Raw genomic sequence first — 27,957 nt, forward strand, 5'->3', positions numbered from 1 at the left:
AGGGAGAAAGAGAGTCCTTAGACTGGTGGTAGAAACATAACCCACTAACCCTTGATTGGGCACCCGTGACGAGGTCTCTGTGGTGGGGAAGCCCCACCAAAGGGATCCTTTCTCGGTGAGCAAGAATGCTTCGGGGCTGGGCTGTGAGCTCCCAGGGCAGAGCCCTACTGCCCGCTCTCTGATCAGCTCGACTTTGCTGCAGGTTGGTTGTGACTGAAAGGAGACCACTGTGAATTAACTAGGAGGGAGAACATCAAGTTGGAACTTTATTTCACCCAGCCACAGAGGGATAAAACGGCATTCTTCTCTATTTAAATTCTATCCCATCTTCTTGTCCTTCCACGCAGGACTGCTGACAGAGGTTGTCGGGGCAATTGTGCCAGGTGTGGAGATTCTGCCCACCGGTCAATTGACCTCACTCTCAGATGCTGGCTCTGCCCCTGTCTCTTGAGGTCGGCCCTTGTACTCGCAAGACTTTATGTGCCTCTGTAAGTATAGTAAAACTCCATTAATCTGATGTTATCATGCAAGAAGAGAAAAGTGAAGCCACCAGTTGACAAGATGAGACTTTTTCCTGACATCATAGGTTCTTTATTTGCAAGTACAGATAATATTTGAAAGGAAATAAAAACTCAGAGGCTCAAATGCATCCAGTAAATTGAAGGAGCAGTGACACATGCATCCACAAGTGAGTGTAGCTGTATGAAGCCCTACCTGTTTCCCTAGGCAAAAGCACAGCAAGGGTTATCAAATATATGCCTCCTTCACATTATCAGGCAACTAAAGATAATCATATTATTCTCTTTTGCAAAGTCCGTACACTTCAATGTTGTAGCAAAAAAAAAATAATGCAATTATAAAGTGAGGCTAGAGAGGAATTTCTCATAAAATTCCTGTAAGTATAGTAAACAAAATTTACATCACATCTCGTGATATTCCCTTATCAATCATTAAAAACAGATTTCCTTAAGCAGGCCTGCCTTTGTATTACTTCTTCTGCTTTCCATCCTTATCATTAAACTCAGAGCTACTAAACACTAAGGATTACTCAATATAGCCCTGGCAACATATAAACAAACAGAAAACTCCTATTTGAAAGCCCTGTTGCAAAGCACAGTTAATGAGTAAACAGAAATTACTGACTTATAAGAAACACTGTCACCCAGAAGGAGAATTATCAGAATAGCTTTGTCAAGTGGGAGTAACTGTTTAATATAACTAGCCCATTTTGGAAACAGAAAGCCAATTAATTTACTTTCTCTCTCCTGCCTGTGGCCAGTCTGTCTTTCTCTCTTGTCCCTCTTTGACCTCTGAGGGTTTTTATTATTGTTTTTCCCCCATTAAGAAGTTCAGCATTCAGTCTCTTGACTTCCCTTATTTTCACATGTGTTCAGGGCTCAGATGTCACAGTTTATTCAAAATGTCAAGAATCTTGTATGAAAATTGATGACGTACGTTTTAAGGTACACATTCGTTATCAGAAAAGCAAACTGCAGTAGGCCACGAGTCACATTAGTTTGTCCATTTTCTGTGCTAGTTGAGAAAACTTGTGAGGAAGACTCAGAAAGGAGTTTGAATTCTGTGCACAGCTTTATGTCGTCCGTAGAGATTGACGGTGTCCCCATTAGGAGTCTCACCATTTCTCTCTAGGCTGCTCTGAACGTTCATGGTCTTAGTTGTATTATATCAGGATATTTGGACAATGGGGAGAGGGGATGATGAGATGTTAAGGAAATACCCGTAGCTGCATAAATTAATAAAGAGCATCAGAGAGACTGAAATCATGAAATTTTTTCATTTCTACAGTTGGATTCACTCCATTAACTGGCTTCCAGGGGCGTCCAGGACATTTGGGGGAAGTTGTTTCTGGAAAATCTGGAATCAATTTAAATGCAAGGCTATTTGGCTCTATCTGGATGTCAGGGATCCAATCATCATCACTCTCTGTGGGAGGTGGTAGTGTATTAGGCATCACAGTTGCAACGAGATCTGAGTCCTGTAAGTTAGGAAAGGTATTGGCTACACTTGGCTGGGCTAGGGAAGGGAGGGGTGTTGGCCCTTCTGTCTTCTTTTGTACCTGTGAAGAAGAGGTAGTACTATCTTCATAAAAATTTGCCAAATACTCTGTTCTCCAACCATCGTGCTTTCCATTGTTTTTCTCTCTATTTTTATGTTTTCCGTGGCCATGACCATGCTTATGTCCATGGGCTAGGCCATGTCCCCTTTGATGTCCATGACCCCTTTGGTGCCCATGGCCAAGATCATGACCCCTTTGGTGTCCATGGCCTTGGTCATGCTCATGTTTATGGCCATGGCCAAGGCCATGTTTTATTTGCTTTCCATGGCCCCAGCCATGCCTATGAGTGGGTCCTTGTTCTTTTCCTGAATCCCGCTCTTCATCGTGTACAGGTGCCAGGAAAGTGTGGGGTGGACTTACGATTGTTCCTTCTTTAGTTTTCTCCACTGGTACTGATCGGAAAGGTGAAAAACCTGGAGGCCTTTTCATCAGTGTGATCTAAACAGGAGATATTAAGATGAATGCATTACTGTGAAAACCACACTATCAAAGAAGAAAGAAGGGACAGGGACCTGGCAATGTTATCTCAGTTTACAGTGGGTCATGTCTTTGCCAGATTTTAAGTACTATATTATAATAATAATCCAAAAAGGATGAAAATGAATAATATTTTTCCTTTTTTGATTGATTTTATAATTTGTAGATATTGATTCTTTTTCTTAATAATACTCTAAACTAGAGAATTTTTTTATTTATCTGGAAAAACTGGATGGTTAACTATATAATCTCTAGGGTACTTTCTAAGGCTATGATTCTCTAAAGCCATGGCATATTACTTATTAGTTGATGCTATTTCTATTAGCACAATTACTGCTTTTATCCAAAAAGGCCCTACCTGGCTTTAAGAATGGAATACATAGGCAGCATATACCACAATCACTCTGTTGAACTGAAACACATTAGAATATATATGTTCATAAGCTTGAAACACAGCCTTTGTATAATGTTTGTATTAGAGTATATACATACCTACACATGGCGAAAACCTAAATGAGGACAAAGGGAGCGGAGGCAACTTGCATTGAAGATATGGATTTGTGGATTGTTTCTACCTACACTTTCACTACCTATGAGGACGTGGCAGTCGGAGGCACTGTTTGGTGATGCAAAGAGCATGGTCTTTGAAGTCAAACAAGCCAGACCCTACTAGTTACCAGCATCTTGGTGAACAGAGTGGGCTCTGATTTGACCTAGATTTGAATCCGAGCACCACTAGCTTCACTTTCCTCATGTGTAAAATAGGCATGATAAAAGCACCTGCCTCATAGAGTTGTCAGGAGGAACGTATGTGTCAGGTCCTCAGTACAGTGCCTGGGAGGGAGGAAGCACTTGAGAAAGTTATTATTCACTTTAGGACTTTAGCATCTTCGTAATTTTTCGTGTCTCAACATTGACAGTGGGGAAAGTATTACTTACCTCCCAGGGTTCTTTTAAGAATTAAAAAAATGATGCAAACTAATGCTTCTCAAACTTGAATATGGGTATGACTCCCTTGGGGACTGTGTTAAAATGCAGCTTTTGATTCAGGAAATGTGGAGTGGAGTATGAGACCTGTGTTTCTCCCAAGCTCCCTGGATGTGCTTCACTAAGAGAGCCTGTGGACCCCTGGGGCACTGACAGTGTCTGAGAAGTGATTAAGAGGACTGCTGCTCTCCTTTCTAGTCATAAAAAAAAAAGAGATCAGCACAGAAATGTGAGAGCTCTCCACATTTTAAAAAGATAGTCCCCCAATTCACTTAAATAGTGGATCATTTTCAACCCCAAAATATGATTTTTCAGAATGAGCATAACTAACCCAAACCAACTGTAATTAGAATCATACCTGTCCAAGTGATTGACAGTTGACAGTAGGGTAAATTTTTTTCTCCCAAGGGACCACGTGAACATCAGCTTTACAGTTTAGAATTAGCTATCCACGAAAACAGAAGCCAAAAGAGAGAACAGTGTTATTCATGAGATACATAAACAAGCATAAAACGTCATATAGGTTTCCAGGGAATAAGTAAGATGGTTGCGTTACTACTCACACTATGTTTATTGATCTCACAACTTTTCGTCAACTCTTCATTACTTTCCTTAGAACATGTGGTTTCCCTGGCCGTGAACACAATAGAATATTTTTTTCCAGCTACCACCTGGAAAATGAATTAGTACAACATAGGAGCTTAATTAATACTGTGTAATAAATCATACATTTTACCATAAGGGCTTTTAGGGGAGAATATTGAAATTTTAATTATACATTGACCAAGTGAGAGCTACACTCAAAAAGCACAAATATTTGACAACAAAACTTTGTTTGTACGCATGTTAAAACACTTGGCTATTGGTTGGGCTCGTTTCCTTTTCTAAATGGGAAAAGAAAACCAGGCTATAATTTTTATTTTTATATTTTTCTCAGTTTTATTGTTTAGCAGCTGCAAAATTCACTAGTAATTCTAAGCCTCAAGTCATAATATATAGACTCTAGGAAGAATAGGAAGTAAAACTTAAACATTTCCTTTAAACACAATCTTATTGTCCTGCCAAATCTTGAATCAGAGAAATACTGAGTTAGTACCACTATAGAAATTATGTGGATTAAATTATGTGAGTAGGAAAATGATTTGGATTTCTAGCTCGCTTCTCTGAGTTTTTTAATATTAAGAAATTATTTTAAGCTCTAGCACTCTAGCAATATTTTTAATCATTACACAATGCTGTCTTCTGTTAACAATTTGTGGCCCAATTTTTTCCTTTTTTTTTTTGGTCTAGAAGAGGCACACTTTATTTACTTAAAAAGTAACAATCATTGTGTGTGTGTGTTTTTTTTTTAATACACTGACTTCAACAAAATCCCGAGCACAGTTTTTTTTTTAAAGCCTTACAGCCTTTATATACTTGAAAAACACACTTTATAAAATGTTTTAAAATTATATATATAAATTTAAAAGTTAGGGACTTCCCTGGTGGTGCAGTGGTTAAGAATCTGCCTGCCAGGGCAGGGGACATGGGTTCGATCCCTGATCTGGGAAGATTCCCACATGCCGTGGAGCAACTAAGCCCATGTGACACAACTACTGAAGCCCACGTGCCTACAGCCTGTGCTCTTCAACAAGAGAAGCCACCGCAATGAGAAGCCCACGCACTGCAACAAAGACCCAACACAACCCAAAAAAAAAAAAAAAAAAAAGTTAGTTGATGTGGCTCAATTTTCAGGCTCAGTTATTCAGTATTTCATTCGAGGATTTAAATGTGTGTGTGTGTGTGTGTGTGTGTGTGTGTGTGTGTGTGTGTGTCTGTGTGTGTGTATGTGATGGACTGAATGTATCCCTCCCAAATGCATATATTGAAGGCCTAACCTCTAAGGTGATGGTTTTAGGAGGGGGAGCCTTTGGTAGGCAGCTAGGTTTAGATAAAGTCATGATGGTGGGGCCCCCATGATGGGATTAGTGACCTTATAAGAGAGAGACTAGACCCCGTTCTCTCTCTGAAATGTGAGGACACAGTGAGAAGGCAGCCATCTGCAAGTCAAGAAGACAGTCCTTACCAGGGAAACAAACTGGCTGGTTTTTGGACTTTCCAGCCTCCGGAACTGTAAGAAATAAACTGCTGTTGTTTGTCACCTAGTCTATGGTATTTTGTTATGGCCACCTAAGCAGACTAACACTGTGTGTGTGTGTGTGTGTGTGTGTTTAATATTAAGTAGCTATCAAAAAGAATATATCACATATATATGTTGACCTGGAGGGTTGACTGTTATTGAAAAAATAAAGTTATAGGGTGATAGTATAATCCCATTTTTGTAAAAGCAAATCATAACAGTCTTTCCGCTCTCTATGTTTTCTAAAAGCATGGAGAAATTATGGTGGGAGGAGGATGAGGAGAGCGAAGAGTCACAGGAAGAACTAAACTCCTCTACATTTTCTGGCATCATTTTGCTAGGTAAGCACAGCTAAATTTTTAGGACAAATTTGGTAATTAACTTTTAAAACTCCAGATATGTATAAGTTGGGCAGGAAGGTTTGAAAAGCGTTTTAGAGTCTATACTTCGGTGATCATGAATTTTGTTGCTTATTTCAGAGTATACTTTAATCCAGTTTGTTTGACATTACAGTTGATCAATGTGATGCCGCCTAAGAAAGCTGACAGTATATGACACAAACTGCAGCTGTTGGCTCAACACTATTCCAGGTCCAGAGGGCAGGAATAAAGTAGACCTAATAACGTCTTCTGTTCGAGGGCCTCAAGATCGCATCCACATTGCCATTCTTATCAGGTGCCATTCTTATCAGAAGTCTTCCCTGTTTAAGCCCATCCTGCCCAAGTTTTGCTTTTAAGGTAGAGAACACTATGTAGCAATATAAGTTCCAAATGCATTAAAACATTTAAATTAAAGAAATAAGCTGGAAAGATATAAAAAACATTCATCAGTTCTCAGGATGATGAAGGCTTTTTGTAGGTGAAAAGCAGAGGAAGGAACCAGGAGGAAGGGAAAAATGTCTAAATTTGACTAGACAAAAATGAAAACTGATTCTCAAAAGTCACCATAAGTAAAGTAAAAAGGGTAAACTGGGAAGAATATGATGTAGGGTCAATATGACCAATATTTAGTGTTGGTCATAGAAAGCCCAACACTAAAAAACTGGACAAAGGACATGACCAGATCTTTTGGAGAAGTTAAAATGGTCATTAATCCTGAAAAAAGTTTACCTTCATTAATAACCAAGGATACGTACGTAAAAAAACAATGCAACATCATTTTTAACCTTGCGTGTTGGCAAAGATGAGAAACAGCGATGACACCTGGTGTCGGCCAGGTGTGGGAAACATGCAGCTTCAATCACTGATGGTAGGAATATAATTCAGATCAAGACCATCAACCAGTGTCTTACACCCAGGTGGTGTGAATGTAAATTGGCATAATTGCAAATCACTTGGTAATTTGTCAATTTGCATCATAAGTCTTAGACATCCACATATTCCTTGACATTTCTAGGACTTCGTCAAAGGAAAAATTCTAATGTGCACACACAGATCCTTGAAGTGTGTTCATCTGTGCAGAGGCAGGGAGGGACATTGACAGCAGCGGGGACAGAGGCAGTAGGGACACAGCAAAATGAACGGTATATAACAGAAATCGCAACCATTCACATGTGCAAACAAAGGATTTAAGAAATGTTTGGTATCTGAAATATGAAACCAACCTGGAACGGACATGCACCCAAATAGGACTAAACATGCGAAGCCAAGGCAAGACTAAAATTGTAAAACAAATCTAGCAATTTGGCAAATTGGTCATTTGGAGATTGGCTACTGCAAATTCATTATGGTAAGTTGATTTCCAATAATAATAAATTGGCTGCTCCCACTAAGGCTGCCTTGAGTAACCAAATTGCTCTCTTTACATGCAAAAATCAGTAAAGAGTCACCTCTTAAAAGTAAATTTGAAATTCTCACAATATTCCAGATTAATTTAGCAAATGAAGGGATGTCATTCCCTTTCAATTCGTAGCATAATCTATTGTGGTTCCCCTTGCACCCTTAGCATAAACAAACACACATCCATTCTAGTGTGTCGACTCATTTACAGAAAGAACTGTGACTACCAAGACTAGTAGTTCACGCTTGAGAATGAATGGTTCTCTCCTGACAGTAACTCTCTGACATGCAATATATGGTGGAGTACAAGATTGTTCCTGCATCCTTAGGAATAAAGGAATTTCACAGAAAAGCAGAAATATAGAGTGAGAAGAAAAGCTGACACAGACAGGAGTAGTAGGCATTGGTAGCTCCTTCAAGTAAGCCTAATGTGGGTCACATGTCAGTGAAATCAGTGAAAGGAGTTAGCGACTAGGACAGGAATAAGTGCCTGAGTAGGAGAGAGATCAAGTGTCAGTTTTATTTTAATACAGTTTGTTTAGGTCCTTTTTTTCCCCCCAGTTATAAAACTACTACAGGAAACAAGAAAGATGAAAATAAACAGCCCATTGTGCCATTACCTAAAAGCTACCACTATGAATAATCTGAGGTATTTGTTTCTTTTCAGTATTGTTTCCTGTACTGTTTTATTTTTGGTTTTTATTTATTTATTTTCTTTAGGCTGCACAGTGTGGCATGCAGGACCTTAGTTCCCTGACCAGGGATTGAACCCGTGCCATCTGCAGTGGAAGTGCGGAGTCTTAACCACTGGACCACCAGGGAAGTCCTTAAACTTTTTAAAATAACACAACTGAGTACAGAATGTTTATTCAATTTTATGGCCTCTTTTTTTTTTTTTTTACTGAAGTATAGCTGATTTACAATGTTGTGTTAATTTCTGCTGTACAGCAAAATGATTCAGTTATACATATATATACGTTCTTTCTCATATTCTTTTCCATTATGCTTTATCACAGGATATTGTATATAGTTCCCCGTGTATGGCCTGTTTTTTCACTGCATATTATAACATAAGCATTTTCCACATCAAGAACTCCTCACAAAGATGATTTAAAATTGCTGGTTAATATTCCATTGTACAAATATACCAGACATTATCTGATCATGTCTATATTACTGATCATTTTTATGGTTTACTTTTTTTGCTTTTGTAGTTAGAGCTGCAATGAATATCATTGTATTTAAAGACTCCTTCTATTTTAGATTTCTAGAAATTCAATTACTTAGCCAGAATTATAAACTTATTTTTAGTGAGATTTTCTTTGTATTGATAGATTATAAAAACCATCTTGGTTTGCTATAGGAGTTTGGTTCTACTTTGATTACTTTTTTTAGCTTGTATTTAGGGAAGCCTGTTTTGAGGTTCCATAAAAGGAATTGTCCATGAATACATCGGTCATAGGCTATTGGAGTTAGAAGGGATTTGGGCTCTTCTAATCAGCCACTCATTTTACAGATGCTGTGTGAGTCTGAATGACTGCCCAGGATCACCTGGGATGCAAGTGGTGGATGCTGTGGCAGAGCTGAGTCTCCTGACCTCCAGACCAGGATACTCCTTATCCTCTATTGACAAGCATGGACAAGAGAGATGAATCCCCAGAGGCTACATTTGTAGGAGAGAATGACACCCCAGGCAGGGAACAAATGACATGAAGATGAATGTGTGAAGAGAGCCTGGGGGACGATTGGCTGATGTGGCTGAGCGCAAGGCATGAAGTGATGTTAGAATGAGAGATGAGTCTAGAAAGGCAGAGGATAAGTCTCGCTTTTCCTAGCCCTGAATTTTATTAATTATATATATAATCATTGCTAATATTTATATAGCACTTTAGATTTTGAAAAGTGATTGACATACATTATCTTTTTTAACCCTCACTGTAGTCCTTTACGGATAAAAGAGACAATATTTTAAATGACTTGTCCAAGATCACACACCAAGCATGCAGCGAGGTTGGGACCTGAAATTCAAGTCTACCAAATCCCATTCACCAGATATACTGTTTCCCAATCCAGAGCCAAGATCAGTGGCAAAATTAGTAAGCAATTTGCAATAGATAATCACTATTTTTGTAGCATAATTTACAGACCTGCACTGTTGCTTTTTCCACAGTGTCAATCTTGAAATAGAAGGTTCCATTATTCTCTACATTAAGCTTTGCGATGGAATGTTCCAGAGGTTCCTCCAGCTCTGGGCTGTTGACAGGTATAGATATGGGACAGCCAGCGCAAATCCTGGTGGGTGGTTGTACAAAATCCTCCCCTGAAAGAGGCAGGTTTTATATCAGCGTGTGCACTGAAGGAGCCGTCTAGCCTAGTATTGTACCTTTCCCACATGTGATCCAGCATCCATTTATAGAGGGCCACGTGGCAGCCCAAGGCCCAGCAGTGAGTGGGTGGAGGTTGCCTGTCAGACCTCCAACTTACTGTCTCTCCTCTCTTCCTCTCCTAAGAGCCAAGTGTGTGTAGGGAAACTTTCAATCAGAAGGTGTTAGTTAGTGACAATCAATAGGCCGCACTTTTCTTAAGTTTTTGCATTTTTAATGGAAACTGTGAAAAGCAATGCTTAACGTAAAGGAATGATCTTCTAGTGGGAAAATTCTGGTGAGCAGGCAACTTCCATAATGCTTTATATTGTACAACATATACAACTATCTTCCAAATATGAGAAAAGCCAACTCTTGGTGTAAGAAATACTGACTTGACCTTAAACTTGCACTATCGCCCTTTCCCCACATTATAACATGTAAGGGAAAAAAATCTTTAATTGAAAGGATTTTATTCTGAGTAGTTAAAAATGAGATACAGCTTCCCCAATTCACAATATCCGATGCAGGGACAGCTTGTATATAAGAAAGACCAGCTGACATATCTGAAGGCTAGCTTTGCCCAGAAAACATAAATTTTCCCTTCTGTCACCGTATTCCCTTCTGCCACTTGCCAAGCAATCTCAGCTTCACCTGCTGCAGCACAGCAGGGCAGAGATGGGGCACAGTGTTCCTAGTAAGGTCTGTGGGGCATGTAGATTTTGTGGCATATCATGGGAACCAAAGCACAATATCTATGGAAAGATTTAGCCAGTTGTCTGGGACTAACATGAGCACCAATATGTATCATCCTGTACCTGGATAAAGGTCACATTTCTGCGAGAAGGAAGCAATTCTTAGCTGGATATCCACGTATGCTTTATCTGTACATTCACCGATATTCTGGTTTTTAAAAAGCATATAAGAGCATAAATTAAAAACGTTTTTTAAGAATCTTTAAACGACTAGTAAAATTAAAAATAGGATGTTGACTTTGCAAATCATCATGTGGAAAAAAACAAAACATAGTCTATTTTCAAAAGATAGAATAATAAACAATGAAAAAGTAGTACCAACACCAACAGCAAATACATACACACAAGCACACAGAAACATGAAAAAAGATGACAAGAATATCTAATGTAGAAATAATAGTCGTACAAGTGAATGGGTAACATTTTCTTTTAGCAAGACAAGGACTTTCAGATTAGGTTAAAACCAAAATCAATGTACTACATCTTCAAGAATAATAGCATGTAATAAAAAAGATAAAGAAAGATTAAATATAATGGATGAGCAAAGCCACAAGAAGCAAATATGAACAAAAAAGGAGCTAGAGCATTATTAATACTGGACAAAGTAAAATTCAAGGTAACAACTCATAAAGGTAAAAGAAAGATAATTTTAGTTTTATCTAAAAGCATGGAATCAAAATGCATAAAGCAGAAAACATATAGAAATAGAAATGGATAAAAATAATTGTGCTGGGAAACTCCAATATATAACTATTATACAACAGGCAAAATGTATAAAAAATAAATAAGGTCATAGAAGACTTGAATAACATAATAAAGATTTGTTGAAATGGTATTCTCATATGATACACACGATTTAAAATGATACTCTCATAAGTATGATGCAAATAATATTTCTAATTGCTTTTATACTAGGTTACAAGAAAGTCTCAATAAATTTTGCAAATTGAAAACAATACAGGCATGTTCTTTGACCTCAGCACCACAATGAAACAAAAAAGTCCGTAAAAATTAATAACATAAGTTTAAACAAATAAACAACCAAAAAGTACTTGGAAAAATAAACACACTTTCCTAACTAAAATCTTCATTGATAAGGAAAATAATAAAAAACAAACTGAGAAAAACGAGAATTCCACATGTTGCCAGGGCAGCACTCAGAGTTAACTCCCGGCTTTATACACTTCCACAATTTAAAGAGAGGCAAAAACTATCAAAACACCCCCAACCTCAGTGTTTATCTCAAGAAGTTAGAACAAGAAGAACAATAAACAGCCTTAAGGAAAACAAGAAGGAGGAAACAATAAAAATAAAAGCAAAGCTGGTGAATTAGAAAACAGAAAGCACTAGCATTAATAAATAAATCCAAATAATCATTCATGGGGTAAGGAAAAATAATCAAATGCATAAAAAAGGAAACCTAACAAAGTATACAGAGAAATGTAAAAATATAAGAAAATATTATGAACAAGTGTATGCTAATTTAAATCTCAAAGAAAGACACTTTTCTGGAAAATATAAATAACCAACACTGACTTAAGAACAAGAAGAAAACTTGAATGGACCAATGACTAAAGAAGAAATGGAGAATGCTATTACTACTCTCAATTTACATCCCATTTTTCACCTCTAAACAGCATAGATGTTTTATAGATGAATAATTTTAAAAATTAAAGAAATATATACTGTATTTCCATGTTATATAAACCATTTCTGAATACAGAAAAACTACCCAATCATTCTATAAAAGTATATTCTGGATACCAAAACCTTAAAAAATAGAATGCACACACAAACACATACCCAGAAAACTGTTACACCACTTTCACTTATAAATGTATACGTAGACTGCTTAACTAAACTAGAAATAGAATCCAAATGCATATTTAAAGAAAAATTAACACTAAACAAGTAGAGTTTAGTTTAGGAATCTAAAGATTACTATTAGGAAAGCTGTCAAAACAGCATAGATTAAATTAGAAAAATATGATATTTCAATACATATTCTAAAGCATTTGCTAAATTCAACACCAATTCCTTATTTAAAAACAAAACAAAACTCTTTAAAGAGGAGGAATGTAAGGATGTTTCCTTAACATGAGGAAGAATATCTACCGGGATCCCACAGCAATATTATACGTAATGACAAAATTCTAGAGGCTTTCTCAATAAAATCAGGAATAAAACATGAATTTGTGTGATCACCACTATTTCAAAAAATATCTCTGAAAATTTGGATCAATTCATTGAGACATGAAACAAAAAAATAAACATTGGAAAATAGGAGATAGTATTATTTGCATAAGGTATTATTATAGATCTAGAACAATCAAAAAAATCAATGAAAAGACATTAGAGTTAATCAGAGAGTTCAATAAAGTTTCTGGATATAAGGTAAGCTAATCAAAATGTATACATTTGTAGGGCTTCCCTGGTGGCGCAGTGGTTGAGAGTCCGCCTGCCGATGCAGGGGACACGGGTTCGTGCCCCGGTCCGGGAAGATCCCACATGCCGTGGAGCGGCTTAGCCCGTGAGCCATGGCCGCTGGGCCTGTGCATCCAGAGCCTGTGCTCTGCGACGGGAGAGGCCACAACAGTGAGAGGCCCGCGTAGCGCAAAAAAAAAAAAAAAAAAAAAGTATACATTTGTATATAACAATAACTTGTTTAAAAGAGAATGAAAGGAAAAGGAAAAAAAAAAGGATTTAATTCCTAATAACAATAACCAAAAACAACAAAACAAAACCTAGTAATAACTTTAGTGAGCATTGTTCTGAATATATTTAAGAAAATCACACAACTTTAGAAATATAAAATAAAACTTGACTACATAGAGATGTATACCAAGTTCTTGATTAAAAAGACTAAATATAGTACATATGCCAATTCCTCAAATTAATTTAGAAATGTAATGCAATTCCAATCTATGTGACAGTGTAAGTTTTTCTTCCAAACCTCTTCTAAGATTGGTTTTAAAAATACAAACACTAGAATAATAAAACATGTATTCAAGCTTACTATGAAGCTATGGCTGTTAAAATACGGTAGTGTTGGTACAAAAACAGAGAACAGATTTTTTGTAAGAAATTATTACGGGATAAAGTTTGTTGCAAATTTTGTTGAAGGAAAGACTGTTAAGGTATCTGGTTATTCTCTTGAAAATATCAAGTTAGATACCTCACAAGATACATCAAAATTAATTCCATATAGTTTCAAAAGCTATATTTGAAAATACTGACCATAGACAAACTAGAAAAAAAAAAAACATATAGTGACTGCTGAGCAAGTTGTAGAAAGATTCAAAAGGAAAATATTGATAGATTTAGTCACCTATACACAAAAACTATTTGTAAGTCAGAAATACCATAATGAAAACTAAAAAGTAAATAAATGAGAAAATATGACAAAACACTGATACCTTTAATATATAAATACTATTTCTAAGTCATTAAGATTTATCCCAAAAAGAAATGGGCAAAGGATGTAGAAGACAATTCATAAATTCAACCCATAAATTTCTAATGAATGTATGAAAATATAATGCTTAAATAAATGCATATTAACTATGTTATTGATTGAGAAAATAAAAACTAAAAATGTTTTTGTCTATGAATTTAGCTGAGTTAAAAAAATACTGAATTCTATCAAGGGTAAACATTGCTGATGGAATGTAAATTGGTGCATTTAGCAGTTAACCTATATATATATCAAGAGTTTTAAGAGCTTTCATACAATTTTACACTATGTGTAAAGCCAGGACTTTATTCTGAGAAAAACAACGTCAAACAGAAATAGCTGTATTCTAAAAGATGTTTGGTGAGTTATTAATTATAATAAAAATGGAAACAACCCATTTTCTTGGTGGGTTTTGAACAAATGACCAAAAGTAGGAAAGTAATTTAAAAAATAATCTATGGTATCTTCACTAGGATATTAAAAGTTATTTTAAAAGTTTATCAAGAGTTCTAATGACATAGAAGAATTCTTAGGTGAAAAAAGTGTAGCATGTAAAATAATTACAACTACAAAAAGGCAAAAAAGAAAATCACTCAAAATTGCCCGTATTCCCCACCAAAAAAGACAAGAGGGAAATACATTCAGATAACTTTGGGTGTTTGGGTACGTGGTGCAACATTATTTTTTTTTCTTTGTTTCTGCATTGTCTTGAAGCTTTCTATAAATGTATATTTCCAATAAAGGAACACACATATAAGAAATGTACTCCAATAAAGATGTTAAAAAAAAAGTCATGTTTTTTAAAGGTACAGGGAATACCACACTTATAGTACCTTAATTTTGGATGGGGAGAAGGATGCTGGAGATAGCTCAGAAGTTCTCAGTATTATTAGCACATTTGGTTTACCTGAGAAATTTTTAGATCATCTGACTCCAGGGACTCACCCCAGACCAATTAAATCAGAATGTCTGGTATGGTACTGGCACAAAAACAGAAATATAGATCAATGGAACAGGATAGAAAGCCCAGAGATAAACCCACGCACATATGGTCACCTTATCTTTAATAAAGGAGGCAAGAATATACAATGGAGAAAAGACAGCCTCTTCAATAAGTGGTGCTGGGAAAACTGGCCAGCTACATGTAAAAGAATGAAATTAGAACACTCCCTAACACCATACACAAAAATAAACTCAAAATGGATTAAAGACCTAAATGTAAGGCCAGACACTATCAAACTCTTAGAGGAAAACATAGGCAGAACACTCTATGACATACATCACAGCAAGATCCTTTTTGACCCACCTCCTAGAGAAATGGAAATAAAAACAAAAATAAACAAATGGGACCTAATGAAACTTAAAAGCTTTTGCACAGCAAAGGAAACCATAAACAAGCAAAAAGACAACCCTCAGAATGGGAGAAAATATTTGCAAGTGAAGCAACTGACAAAGGATTAATCTCTAAAATTTACAAGCAGCTCATGCAGCTCAATATGAAAAAAAAAACAAACAACCCAATCCAAAAACGGGCAGAAGACCTAAATAGACATTTCTCCAAAGAAGATATACAGATTGCCAACAAACACACGAAAGAATACTCAACATCATTAATCATTAGAGAAATGCAAATCAAAACTACAATGTGATATCATCTCACACCGGTCAGAATGGCCATCATCAAAAAATCTACAAACAGTAAATGCTGGAGAGGGTGTGGAGAAAAGGGAACCCTCATACACTGTTGGTGGGAATGTAAATTGATACGGCCACTATGGAGAACAGTATGGAGGTTTCTTAAAAAACTAAAAATAGAACTACCATACGACCCAGCAATCCCACAACTGGGCATATACCCTGAGAAAACCATAATTCAAAAAGAGTCATGTACCACTATGTTCACTGCAGCTCTATTTACAATAGCCAGGACATGGAAGCAACATAAGTGTCCATCGACAGATGAATGGATAAAGATGTGGCACATATATACGATGGAATATTACTCAGCCATAAAAAGAAATGAAGTTGAGTTATCTGTAGTGAGGTGGATGGACCTAGAGTCTGTCATACAGAGTGAAGTAAGCCAGAAAGAGAAAAACAAATACCGTATGCTAACACATATATATGGAATCTGAGAAAAAAAAAAAAGGTCATGAAGAACCTAGGGGCAATACAGGAATAAAGACGCTGACCTACTAGAGAATGGACTTGAGGACATGGGGAAGGGGAAAGGTAAGCTGGGACAAAGTGAGAGTGTGGCATGGACTTATATATACTACCAAATGTAAAATAGATAGCTAGTGGGAAGCAGTCGCACAGCACAGGGAGATCAGCTCAGTGCTTTCTGACCACCTAGAGGGGTGGGATAGGGAGGGTGGGAGGGAGGGAGCCGCAAGAGGGAAGAGATATGGGAACATATGTATATGTTTAACTGATTCACTTTGTTATAAAGCAGAAACTAACACACCATTGTAAAGCAATTATACTCCAATAAAAATGTTTAAAAAAAAGACAAATGTTCAGTATGTTCACTGTTGGATGCTGCAACTAAAAAAAAAAAAAAAATCAGAATGTCTGGGGGAGTGATCTGGGAATAGGTGTTTTTTAAATCTAGGCTAGTGCTTCTAAGGTGCAACATGCCCTGAGAACTACGTAGGAAAACCCTCAAATCAGTGCTTTCCAAACTTTAATGTGCAGATGAATCACCTGAGAACCTTGTTAATATGCAGATTCTGATTCAGTAGCTAAGGGTGGAGTTGAGATTCTACTTTGCTAAGAAGCTCCCTGGTGATGCTAATGCACTTTGAATAGCAAGGCCTTAAATCTTACCAATTGTGGGCAAAATATTTCATTTCTATTTCATGTCCTTTAATTACTGTAACAACTCTGTGATATAGGTGCTATTATTCTTCACGATTTTACAAATGAGGAAGTGAAGGCTCAGAAAAGTTATACCAAATCTGATTGGCTTTGTGACTCCAACCAGCCTTTGCAACTCTCTGTGTTGCAAAGAGAAAACTTAACTGGGGGTTTATAAACAGATGCAGCAAGATTAAAGCTAGATAACATTTAGGCCTATATAACCTCAAACGGCTAAGCATAAAAACAGAAGATGTTAACAGATGCTTAAAAGGCCAGACTCAACTCAACCTGACAAAATTAAATAGTGGCTAGAACCTATGTGTTTAGAGGGTTCCTCTCTCTCTCTCTTTCTCTTTTATACTATTTTCTAAAATTCTGGTAAAATATATATAATATAAAATTTGCCATCATAACCATTTTTAAGTGTATAATTCAGGGCCATTTATTACATCCACAGTGCTGTGCAACCATCTCTACTATCTATTTCCAATAGTTTTCATCACCCCAAACACAAATTCTGCAACCATTAAGCAAAATCTCCCCGTTCTCCCTCTTCCCAGCCCCTGGTAAACTCTAACCTACTTTTTGTCTCTATGAATTTGTGTATGTTGGATAATTCATATAAGTGAAATCATATACTGGTTGTCCTTTTGTGTCTGGCTTATTTCACTTAACATTTTCAAGGTTCATACATGTTGTAGCATATATCAGAATTCCATTCCTTTCTATGGCTAAAGAATTGTTATATGCATGTCACATTGTGTTTATGCATTCCTCTATCGATGAACTTTTGGGTTGTTTTCCACCTTTGGCTATTGTGAATAATGCTGCAATGAATATTGGCATATAAGTATCTTTTTGAGTCCCTGTTTTAAATTCTTTGGGGTATATATCTAGGAGTATAATTGCTAGGTCATATGGTAATTCTACATTTAACTCTTTGAGGAACTGCCATACTGGTCTCCACCATGGCTGCATGATTTTACATTTCCATCAGCAATGTACAAAAGTTCCAATTTTTCCACATTCTCCCCAATACTTGGTATTTTACAATTTTTTAAAATTACAGCCATCCTCTAGGTGTGAAGTAGCATCTCATCTGTGGTCTATACTTACATTCCCCCTGATGGCTAATGATGTTGAGTATTTTTCATGTGCTTTTTGACCATTCGTATGACTTCTTTAGAGAAATGTCTATTTAAGTTGTTTGCCCATTTAAAAATTTTGTTGTTGCACCGTGGAAGTTTTTTATATATTCTACATATTAAGCCCTTTTCAGATATATGATTTGCATATATTTTCTCCCATTCTGTGGATTGTCTTTTCACTCTCTTAGTAGTGTCCTTTTTACTTCCCCCCCATTTATGAAACAAACACATGCTTGATTAGAAACATTGGGAAGTATTGAAGAGTTTCAAAAAGTATAAAAAATCAGAAAAAACAGCCATAGTTCCAACTAAAAGTTAGCCATATTTTATATTTTGGCATATTTGTTTTTCATCACTTTTTATGTTTACATCTACTTTATGTACCTGAGTAAATCTGTATGTGTAATTTTGTACCGTGCTTTTTTTTGTTTTTTACTTAACATACCGTAACCATTTTACTAGGTCACTAAAATCTCTGCAAACATAATTTTAATGGCTGCACATATTCTACTGTATGGATATACTGTAATTTGCTTAACCATTCCATATGTTGAAAATATGTTATTTTTAATATTTTCCTTTTAATAAAAAGTCAAAATTAACATCTTGCTGCCTGGATTTCTCATTTTCTTCCCATATAATGGACGTTGAGAAGTAGAATGACTAGGTCAGTGGTCCTCAACCTTTCTGGCACTAGGGACTGATTTCGTGGAAGACAATTTTTCCACAGATGGTAGGGAGTGGTGGGGTGGGGGAGATGGTTCAGGCAGTAACACGAGCGATGGGGGAGTGATGGGGAGCAATGGGGAGCGGTGGGGAGCGATGGGGAGTGCTGGGGAGCGATGGGGAGCGATGGGGAGTGATGGGGAGCGATGGGGAGCCGTGGGGAGCCATGGGGAGTGGTGGGGAGCGGTGGGGAGCGATGGGGAGCCATGCGGAGCCATGGGGAGCGATGGGGAGGGATGGGGAGCCATGGGGAGCGATGGGGAGGGATGGGGAGGCATGGGGAGCGGTGGGGAGTGGTGGGGAGCTGTGGGGAGTGATGGGGAGGGATGGGGAGCGATGGGGAGGGATGGGGAGCGTCAGATGAAGCTTCGCTCACTCACCCGCAGCTCCCTTCCTGCTGTGTGGCCTGGTTCCTAACAGGCCTCAAACTGGTACCGGTCCACGGCCCAGGGGTTGGAGACCCCTGGACTAGATGAAGGGACTTGCAGCCACCCCTTGCTTAAAGAACAGCCTTCTGCTAAAATGCAAATAGCCCTGGGAAGGTCATCATGCCTTATCATCTTAACATGCACTAACTCCTGCCACTTTGAGATGCTCTCTTTTAACATAATTTTGGTTCAGGTAATAAGATATCAACCTGGAAAGGGCCACTAAGGGAGAGAGACACAGGATGTACTTATTAAAGATAAAAGTAGGGGAGGGAAGGTGAAAGAACAAGCAGAGACAAGTTGGAAGTGAAGGAGTGTCCTGGGTAGAGCTCGGGAGCCTTGTAAGGACATTGAGCACACGGGGAGGAAAGGAGACAGGAAAGCGTGAAGACATGAAAAGACAAACTTGACCGTGGCATCATTTTGTCTCAGGCTATTCCTAGCCTCTGGTTATATCTGTAAATGCTTATTGCCAGATGTACAGACTCTGACCAGCTGGGTAAGCAGCTTGACCAATGATGTGAACTGTAGAGTCTCAAGTGAAAGTGAATGTGAGCTGCGTATGTCATCAAAAATTTTAGTGACTGAGACTTCCTCCACAGCTGAGAGTTCCCACACCTGTAAATACTGGACACAAAAGGCTAAGAACTTTATGATTAGATTTTTGCCTACTTACACCATTTGAAAGGGACTTGCAGTCTGGAGTTAAGAATAGAAAATTCTCCTTGGAACAATTAGTCTGCACAATTGAGTAAGTAATTTCATAGTTCCATCCAGCCACCACCTGAAACGATTTTGGATTGAATATTTAAAGGGCAGTTTAAACATAATTCATAGTGTTAGGAGGAGCTTAGAATACTGCCTGACATTTCATAAGTGCTCAAAAATACAAACTATTATTATTACTAGGCAAAAGTCATTACTGAATAAATATTGAGCACATTATGACTCTCACACCCTTCAACACAACACACACACACACACAGCTACACATCTGAAAATGAAAAGCAATTTATAGATGGAGTTAATGTATTTCCTTAAGTAAGACGTAGCAATATTTCCTCTGCCAGGCAACAGGGAAAAAATGATCTGTTGAATTTTGTAAAATATTAATAATGCTTTTCTAGATGGATAAAGAAATCTTTGGAGCTGGAGTGGCCTTGACCAGTAGGTCCTTACGTTCCCAGACTGCCAGACAGTAAGATTTCTCCTGCTTTATCTAGGGTGGGTCCCACCCTGATAGCTGGATATGGACAGAACTGAGGAGAGCATGCATCTTGCATGAAGGCAAGTCGGAAGGTCAATTAAAAGCAGGAAATGCTACTGACCAAAGTGGGTCCCTCATAATTAGAGGCTGAAATCCAAGGGGCCCAGTCAGTTGTCAGTAAAGTCTTCATGAACTGAGGCAACAGAAAGGACCAGATTTACAAGTATTTGCTTTTTTCTCTGCTGAAATGGAAACCATAATTTAGAGGGTACCCAGCAAGCTTTGCCAACTTTTTTAGGTACAATTTAATATTGGGGGGCCATGTTTGCCTCCTAATAGTTAGGTGATGAGAGAGTCTTCTTAAAACCCTAAGGCCAGAATGACTTTTCCTTTTTACCATCTCTGGGAGAACATGCAATGCTGACCACCCATTCATCAAAAACAAATCTCCCAGGAAGGGCGTCTGATTAGGCTCCCTTTCTCCATTTACATACTGCAGTATCCAAATCATTGTGCCTGAAGAGAAAGCCTTTGCCTCCTGAGCTAGTCGTATGAGAACGTGAAAGAGTTCCTCACCACCACCTGTGGAATCATATGTTTTCCTCGGCCAAAGGTTTATTTTAGGTAATGAAACCCTAAACCATAAAGATCTAACAAATTCTAACAATACTATGACACGGGAAAAATTAAAGAACAAACCTGTCTTTGGGCCTTTTTTACTTCTTTAAGATCAAAGAGGTGGGAGTGATCAGTGTTGTTGTTAAAGTGTTGAATGGCATGTCTCAGTACAGGTTCCAAGTCGGGGCTTTCGGTTGATATGGGGTGCAGGCAGCCAAGGCAGTCGTACTGGGCTGTCACCAGGGGGCCCTCGGCTTGACAAAGAGCAAGCAAAAGGGCAGCGTTAACAAGCAAAACCTGCATTCACATACATTGCCCTAAATAAGTCAGATAATTTGGAAGGCCCTGATAAGCAAACTTTCTAGTAAGTCCTAGTATGCACTGGAAAAAGAGAACACAAGACTGAATGATAGGGAAGACCTATCATTCACTTAGGGACATCTTATATGCATCCTATTGTGCATAATTATTTTAAATTTATTTTAAAGTCATTTTAAATTACGGAAGTGATACACGAATTTATCCTCATAAAATTAAAACATTACAGGTGCATTTTTATTTCTTTTTCAGTGTTAACCAAAGCTCCTTGAAGCCGGGAGCAGGACGTAATACATTTTGTATCAATTCAATCCAACAAACATGTATTTCGCACCTGCTATAACATGCCCTGTGTTGAGCATGGCTGCGTGGATGCATTAATTCGTTAGTAATGGCCACTGCCATGAAGGAGTCGGGAAAAGTCAAGGGGGAGAGACCGAACTGGAGATGGATGATTTCAGTATAATTCAGCAAGAGATTGGAAAGGCAGGAGCCCAGAGTGAGCCCAGGGAAGCCTTTCCTGAGGAGAACAGGCTGAGCTAAAAGGTGTGAGGCCTGAGGAGAAGGGAGGGACGGCGCCTGAGGAAGAAGGATGAGGCAGGGACCGTGTTGTACACACATCTTAACCAGAGCTTATAGCAGGAGGCAGGGAGGGGTGGTCTGAAGTGTGAGCAGTCTGAAGGGAGGCCTCTGCTGTGGAGTCTGGGCTGTGCTCTGTAGGCAGGGATTCTTAACTATTTTCCTGGGTCATAGGCTCCTTTGATGACCCTAACGTAAGCTATGGCGCCCTCTCCTGGAAGATGCACATACTCACAACCTTCTCCACTTCTGGGCATTCCTAGACCCTCTGAGGTGAATTGAGATTGGTCCCCTGTAAGAATGGGGAGCCACCGAATGGGTTTTAATAAAATGATGTAAAATATTTTTAAAAGGAGAGAGTCTGTGTTAAATCACCACTGTTCATGACACACAGCCCTGACTCCCTGGTCAGTAGCAGTACATGTGGCAAAAAGGGGAAGAAATGAAGGAGTCCTGGGCCCCTTGGCCCTGGGGCTCTCACAGCCCGAGGATGTAAGATCCCCCAGTCAGCAGTTCAACGCAACCCCCCTTGCAACTGTTTCTCGGCATTCTCTCCATAAGTTTGTGTCAGGAAATGACATATTGTGTGAATATTCATAGCTTTCCCCCCTCCTTTCCTTGTAGAAGTTAGGTTGAATCAGCGTAATGGGCAAAGTTAAAAAACTAGAGGGAAATAAATAAATAAATACTGTTGAAATAATATTTACATTTTTTCCGAGAAAAATATACAGACCCTTTGAATAAAATTGTTTCTAAGATGGTTTCTGTTAAAAAAAAAAAAAAACTAGAGGGGATGACATGGGAAAGATGAGAGAATTACTGATGGGAAAACAAAACAAAAAAAGATGAACACAGGAGGTGAAAGGGAGAGGTGGAGAAAAGCCCAGAGGCTGGTTTGCCTGACCTCAAGGGCAGCTCCCACTGGTGTAGGGGAAGCAGTGGAGCAGCCTTTGAGGGTGAGATGAACAGGGAAAGACGCAAACTCAGTTTTTCTGGGTGACAATGATTTTCCACACTGCCTCAACATTTCCAGAGAGATTTTTAAATTAAAATGTTTCAAATTTTGAATTCTGAAACATATCTGGCCAAAAAGTTTTCAGATAAGAGATTGTGGACCTAGCACTAATTTCTGAAGGTGTGGCAAAGAGCTTTTTCTCTCATGGTACATAACGTGCTCTGCTCTGGATAATGTTAAAATGTGCTTACGAGATAGAGCTCTTAAACCAAATAATAAAAAGCTACCCCTATCAAAAGATTTTAATTACTTGTGATTTCTGTTTTGGACTATTTTTCTTTGAATGCAACTTCTTGCAGGAACGGAAACTCGAGGGATATAGTTTTTGTGGGTACCATATAGGGGATTAAGGCTGGAATAGAAGGACCACTACTACAGTGGGGTTCAATAGCATGGCTGAGGATGCAGTTCTGGAGCTTAGGTACAAAACGCTATCATGCAGAAGGCCAGTTCCAGGATGGCTTTTGTGACTGACTTCACCTAGACGTGCCCATCCTTCTGTATGTGGCACCTCTGCCACAGGAGGGAAGGAGCTAACAGTGGTCATCTGTTGAGAAGTTTCTCCATACTTAAGATTCTAAAGGAATATCGTTTATGGAGGGTCTATTCCACCAACTCTGCTAACTGCTAGCTGTGGGGTCTTGGGCAAGATATTTGACTGCTGTGGGCCTGTTTCCTCATCTGTGAACTGGGGATATTAACATTTGCCTCATAGAGTTGTTCTGAGGAATAGATATGTTAATACACATGAAGTGATTAGAACTGTGGCTAGTAATAAGGGCTCAATAAATGTTAGCTATTATTACCTTTTCCTTGATTATCATTAATACATTATTATGATTACATCTTCAGGTGTATCATCTAGTTTCATTCTAAACAATTGTGCAAAGTGGGAATTACTGTGATCTCCTCTTATAGGTAAGGAAAAGGAAAGCCAAGAAGGTGAGAGCTTTGAAAGGTTCCAGGCCAGATCTGACCTCAAAGCCTGTGCTACTCTCACTCTAGGACGCTGCCTACAGTTGAAGCCAGTTCTGTGGCTTCTCATCCTTTTGCACACACCTAATACAATGCTGCTCTTGAGGAAGAGAATCAGGATAGCGCTGAGGGGCGTGAGCCCGGCCCCACCTCAGGACTCTGCCGCTCCACCCCCTCCAGCGCCCCCGCAAGGCTGCAAGTGGTATTGCCACTGCTGCCCTCCGGGAAAGAGGGGTCTTTGGTGCCACACAGAAGAGGTTCATTTTTCCCCAGGGCAGCACCACCAGGCACAGCAGCTACCTGGAGTAATCTGGCAGGTCTGGGTAGCCACGGAGAACTTCATATTCCCCCTCTTTGCCACCGTCGCTGTGCATTCCCCTGTAGCCTAAGAAGAAGAAGAAAAAAGGACTAAAAAAAAGATTTATCTTAATCTTTCAGATGAAAGCCACCTAGTACTATTGCTAAATACGGCTTTCCTTTATAAAACCTTGTCAAGGGGTTCCCTGGTGGCACAGTGGTTGAGAGTCCGCCTGCCGGTGCAGGGGACGTGGGTTCGTGCCCCAGTCCGCGAGGATCCCACATTCTGCGGAGCGGCTGGGCCCGTGAGCCATGGCCGCTGAGCCTGCGCGTCCGGAGCTTGTGCTGCGCAACGGGAGAGGCCACAGCAGTGAGAGGCCCGCGTACCGCAAAACAAAACAAACAAAAAACAACCTTGTCGAGATTTTTTATGTTTTCTAGAAGAGTTTTGAGACACAAGAATGAATGTTTTGCAGCCTAATCATTATTTTATACAAGCCACTGATATTCGTGAAATATTGGAGGAAAGGCAGTTTAAATGGCGAGGTTTTAGAGTATGAACCTTTGTGGGTTTTTTTTTTGCGGTACGTGGGCCTCTTACTGTTGTGGCCTCTCCCGTTGCGGAGCACAGGCTCCGGACGCACAGGCTCAGCAGCCATGGCTCACGGGCCCAGCCACTCGACGGCATGTGGGATCTTCGCGGACCGGGGCACCAACCCGTGAACCCTGCATCGGCAGGCGGACTCTCAACCACTGCGCCACCAGGGAAGCCCTGAATCTTTGTTTTGAGCCCCAGAGATATTTCTGTTTCATCAAGATGCACACAGTGCCTGAGAACCAGCCTGCTAAACTGTCCTCTTGATTTACCTTTCAATTTCAGTGTTCAAACTGCATACAGGAAGCCAGGGTTTTGACATTGAAGAGGTGGCTCCCTGGACTGGGAGGAGAGTGGCTTGCTTCTCCCTCAATTACGGCCCAGCAAGAAGCTGTGCTGTGCCAGGGCAGGGTAGGCGTTAGGTTAAGACAGCCCTTGGTAAACTTGGCCGAGAAAACTGGAGGCTCGGAAACTGTCAACACACTCACAGCTTGTGCAGAGTCATTGTAGTCACAATCCTGCCAGGTTTTGTCACTTTGAACAGGACAGTTGCCCTCCTTGATTTGGTACTTGAAGGAATAAAACGTGTCAGGATCATCCTGAAAAACAGCAACCAAAGATACGTACGGTTCATCTAACTGACCCAACGGCAAATCATTTGAGTGGGATCTGGTGCAGTTATATTTGATCTTGATTTGATTCAATGAAGGCAAAAACATTTATTAAAAATATTGAAAGTTTATAAATATTTACTTGGAGTAATGTTCATAATATACTATTTACAAATATATATATATATTTAAATTTCAAAGTAGGTCCATAGTTTTAGCCCATTTTTGTATAAACCAATTTATATGTAAATATATATAAAATTTTCTTTTTAAGTCTGGAAAAGTACGCAGCAAAGCTGTTAAAATGTGTGTCTTTCCGTGGTGGGAGTACAGTTCTCTTTCACTTTCTTCTTTCAACAAACATTCCTGAATTGTCTATTTTTTGAACAAACATTATTTTTACAGTTAGAAAACAAACCAGAAGCCTTTTTTTCATTAAAAAAAAAGTAACAGTTATCTGGATAGTGGGAATAATTATGGGTAATTTTAGTATTTTTATGGGCATTGTTTTGTTTTCTATTTAGTATAGCATGACGTGAAATAATAAATTAAACTTTTAAAGTATAAAGGTGCTGATTTAGATGAGCCTTCAGATGCAATGTCCTGGTGTGTCAGAACAGCAAGGGACTTCAGAGGGGATGTTGTCCATCTTCTCAGTTTGCAGGTGAGAGAAAGGAGGCCCCAGGTAGATGGCGTATGCCTTAGGCAGCCTCCCCACCTTGGAAAGGCAGAGCCAGCTCCGGATGGCAGGTCTCCTGACTCACCAGGCAGTGCTCTCTCCACAGTGTTTGCATTTGGGAGATGATGGAATCAGACAAGATAGACTCTTCTGGTTCCTCCTAGGTCTCAGATTTTAATAAAACCTAAGTGGTCATGGTACAGGCAGTCCCCACACAGCAAGGTAGAGATAAAGAGTGATTCTATGGACATTTTAGAATAAAAAACCACATTTGCCATGGATGTCTGCCAATAAAGACTACAACCATACTAGAGAACACTAGGACTCACAGGACTGCACAAATTTGTGAAACAGAAAGGCCAGACTTTCAGAAGGCAAACAAACAAAAACATATCTACTGGGCTTTTTCCTTTTTCCTTATCATATCAAATACCTGGGGTTTTTTTCCACCAAAGTAATCAATTGCTTAACTATCACAGAAACACAATGTTTTATAATGAAATTCACTTAAACAAACTATTGAAAAGATTTGTAATTCTTGAAGTCACATACCCTGTCAGGGTTTGTCTCCATCCTGAGTGCATCGATCATTGATTTTAAAAAAGTGCTAAAAATCAAGTAGAACATGGCTGTTACCTTGATGCATTCAGCCATATGGACTTCAGGGTAGGTATTTTGTCCAATGCAGTTGAACCAAGTTAGTCTCATTTCTGACTCCTCTTAGACAAACCTTCCCTTTCCCCTAGCTTAATTGAGGTATAATTGACAAATAAAAATTGTATATATTTAAGGGGTACAATCTGATGAACTGAAACACATGTATATTGTGCAATGATTACCACAAACAAGCTAATTAACACACCCATCACCTCACACACTTATATTTTTGTGGTGAGAATACTTAAGATCTAGGCTTTCAACAAATTTCAAGTGTACAATAAAGTATTATTAGCTATAATCACCACACTCTACATTAGATCCTCAGGACGTATTCATCGCATAACTGAAAGTTTGCACCCTTTGACCAGCGTCTCCCCATTTCCCCACCTCCCAGTCCCTGGCAATCGCCGTTCTACTTTCTGTGTCTGTGAGTTTGAACTTTTAGACTCCACACATAAGTGAGATCATATCATACCTGTTAGATGTACCCCTTTAAGAACCCATTTCCCACCTGAGGTCTGGAGGTCTTCATATTGTTGTCTAGGACTGGTCACCCAGTAAATCCTGCTGCTGCAGCCTGACCGAGTTCCTGGATTCTCCCACTCTGCACAGTCCCTTTAAAATTTCTCCATCTACCTTTGTTTCATTTCACCCTAGGATATGCTGCTCTGATCACCCAGGAGGAGTCATACCTTTCCCTTCACCCCCAGGCCAGAGAATGGTGTTGGTCTTTCTAAGAGCTGTAAGCTTCCCTTCGATTATCAGTTCTTTGGTGATTGGGGTGCGTGTGTGGCGTGAGGCCTGGGCTCCAAGTGACAGCACAAATTCCCAATGACCTCAAGGTTAAACACAGCTCACTCACCGTCCTGATGACCTCAGTTACGCGGTACAATACAAATTGGTTGCCACTTTTGTTTCCACTGTTATATTTCTTCAGAGCAGTGTCCACAGCTTGAAATACATCCGGGTGGTTGCAGTCGATTTCTTGCGAGGAATCCTGGGTTAAACTTGGTAGCAGCCTGGAGCAAAGAAAAAGGATGGTGATTAATTTCATGATTTAAGTCTCCCTCTGGGAGTTTCACGAAGAATTGGGAGCCAATTAAGATGCTGATTTTAACTATCTTCAGCCTCTATTTCCTCCGGGCTCTCCTCTCCCTGCTGCCTCAGTGCTCTGGGGGCCTGGCTAATTCCTGCTGCCCTGCACTATTTGCTTATTCCAAAAGGACAAA

At 39.1% G+C, this 27,957-nt stretch overlaps 1 protein-coding gene across 3 annotated transcripts; it reads right to left on the bottom strand.

Annotated features, from left to right (window-relative positions):
- Positions 1-253: 253 nt before the first annotated feature.
- Positions 254-27,957, bottom strand: KNG1 (kininogen 1). Of its 3 annotated transcripts, XM_027108948.1 has the most exons (11): positions 27,591-27,957; positions 25,267-25,377; positions 24,187-24,271; positions 21,081-21,253; positions 19,851-19,958; positions 10,620-10,704; positions 9,586-9,758; positions 4,105-4,212; positions 3,900-3,986; positions 2,438-2,515; positions 254-486 (listed from the first exon to the last, which is right to left on the bottom strand). In XM_027108948.1, exons 1-11 carry the CDS (start codon positions 27,780-27,782, stop codon positions 406-408), a joined length of 1,281 nt encoding a protein of 426 aa, XP_026964749.1. In that variant the 5' UTR covers positions 27,783-27,957; the 3' UTR covers positions 254-405. The 3 variants fall into 3 exon arrangements, with proteins under 3 accessions (XP_026964749.1, XP_026964829.1, XP_026964669.1); XM_027109028.1 differs by lacking the exon at positions 19,851-19,958 and having other exon boundaries at positions 266-486; positions 27,591-27,782; XM_027108868.1 differs by lacking the exon at positions 254-486 and having other exon boundaries at positions 569-2,515; positions 27,591-27,938.

The sequence above is a fragment of the Aethalodelphis obliquidens genome, unplaced genomic scaffold (assembly GCF_003676395.1).
Source record: "Aethalodelphis obliquidens isolate GAN/ISIS:26980383/991018 unplaced genomic scaffold, ASM367639v1 scaffold1, whole genome shotgun sequence".
NCBI lineage: Eukaryota > Metazoa > Chordata > Mammalia > Artiodactyla > Delphinidae > Aethalodelphis > Aethalodelphis obliquidens.

Excerpts from the sequence above, each read along its gene's own strand:
- KNG1 (XM_027108868.1), bottom strand. The coding sequence starts at position 27,782 with ATGAAATTAATCACCATCCTTTTTCTTTGCTCCAGGCTGCTACCAAGT. Across the intron at positions 19,959-21,080 it reads TAAAAAAGGCCCAAAGACAG|GTGGTGGCTGGATGGAACTA; the intron begins GTTTGTTCTTTA and ends AAATCGTTTCAG. Across the intron at positions 9,759-10,619 it reads GAAATGTGACCTTTATCCAG|GGGAGGATTTTGTACAACCA; the intron begins GTACAGGATGAT and ends TGCCTCTTTCAG.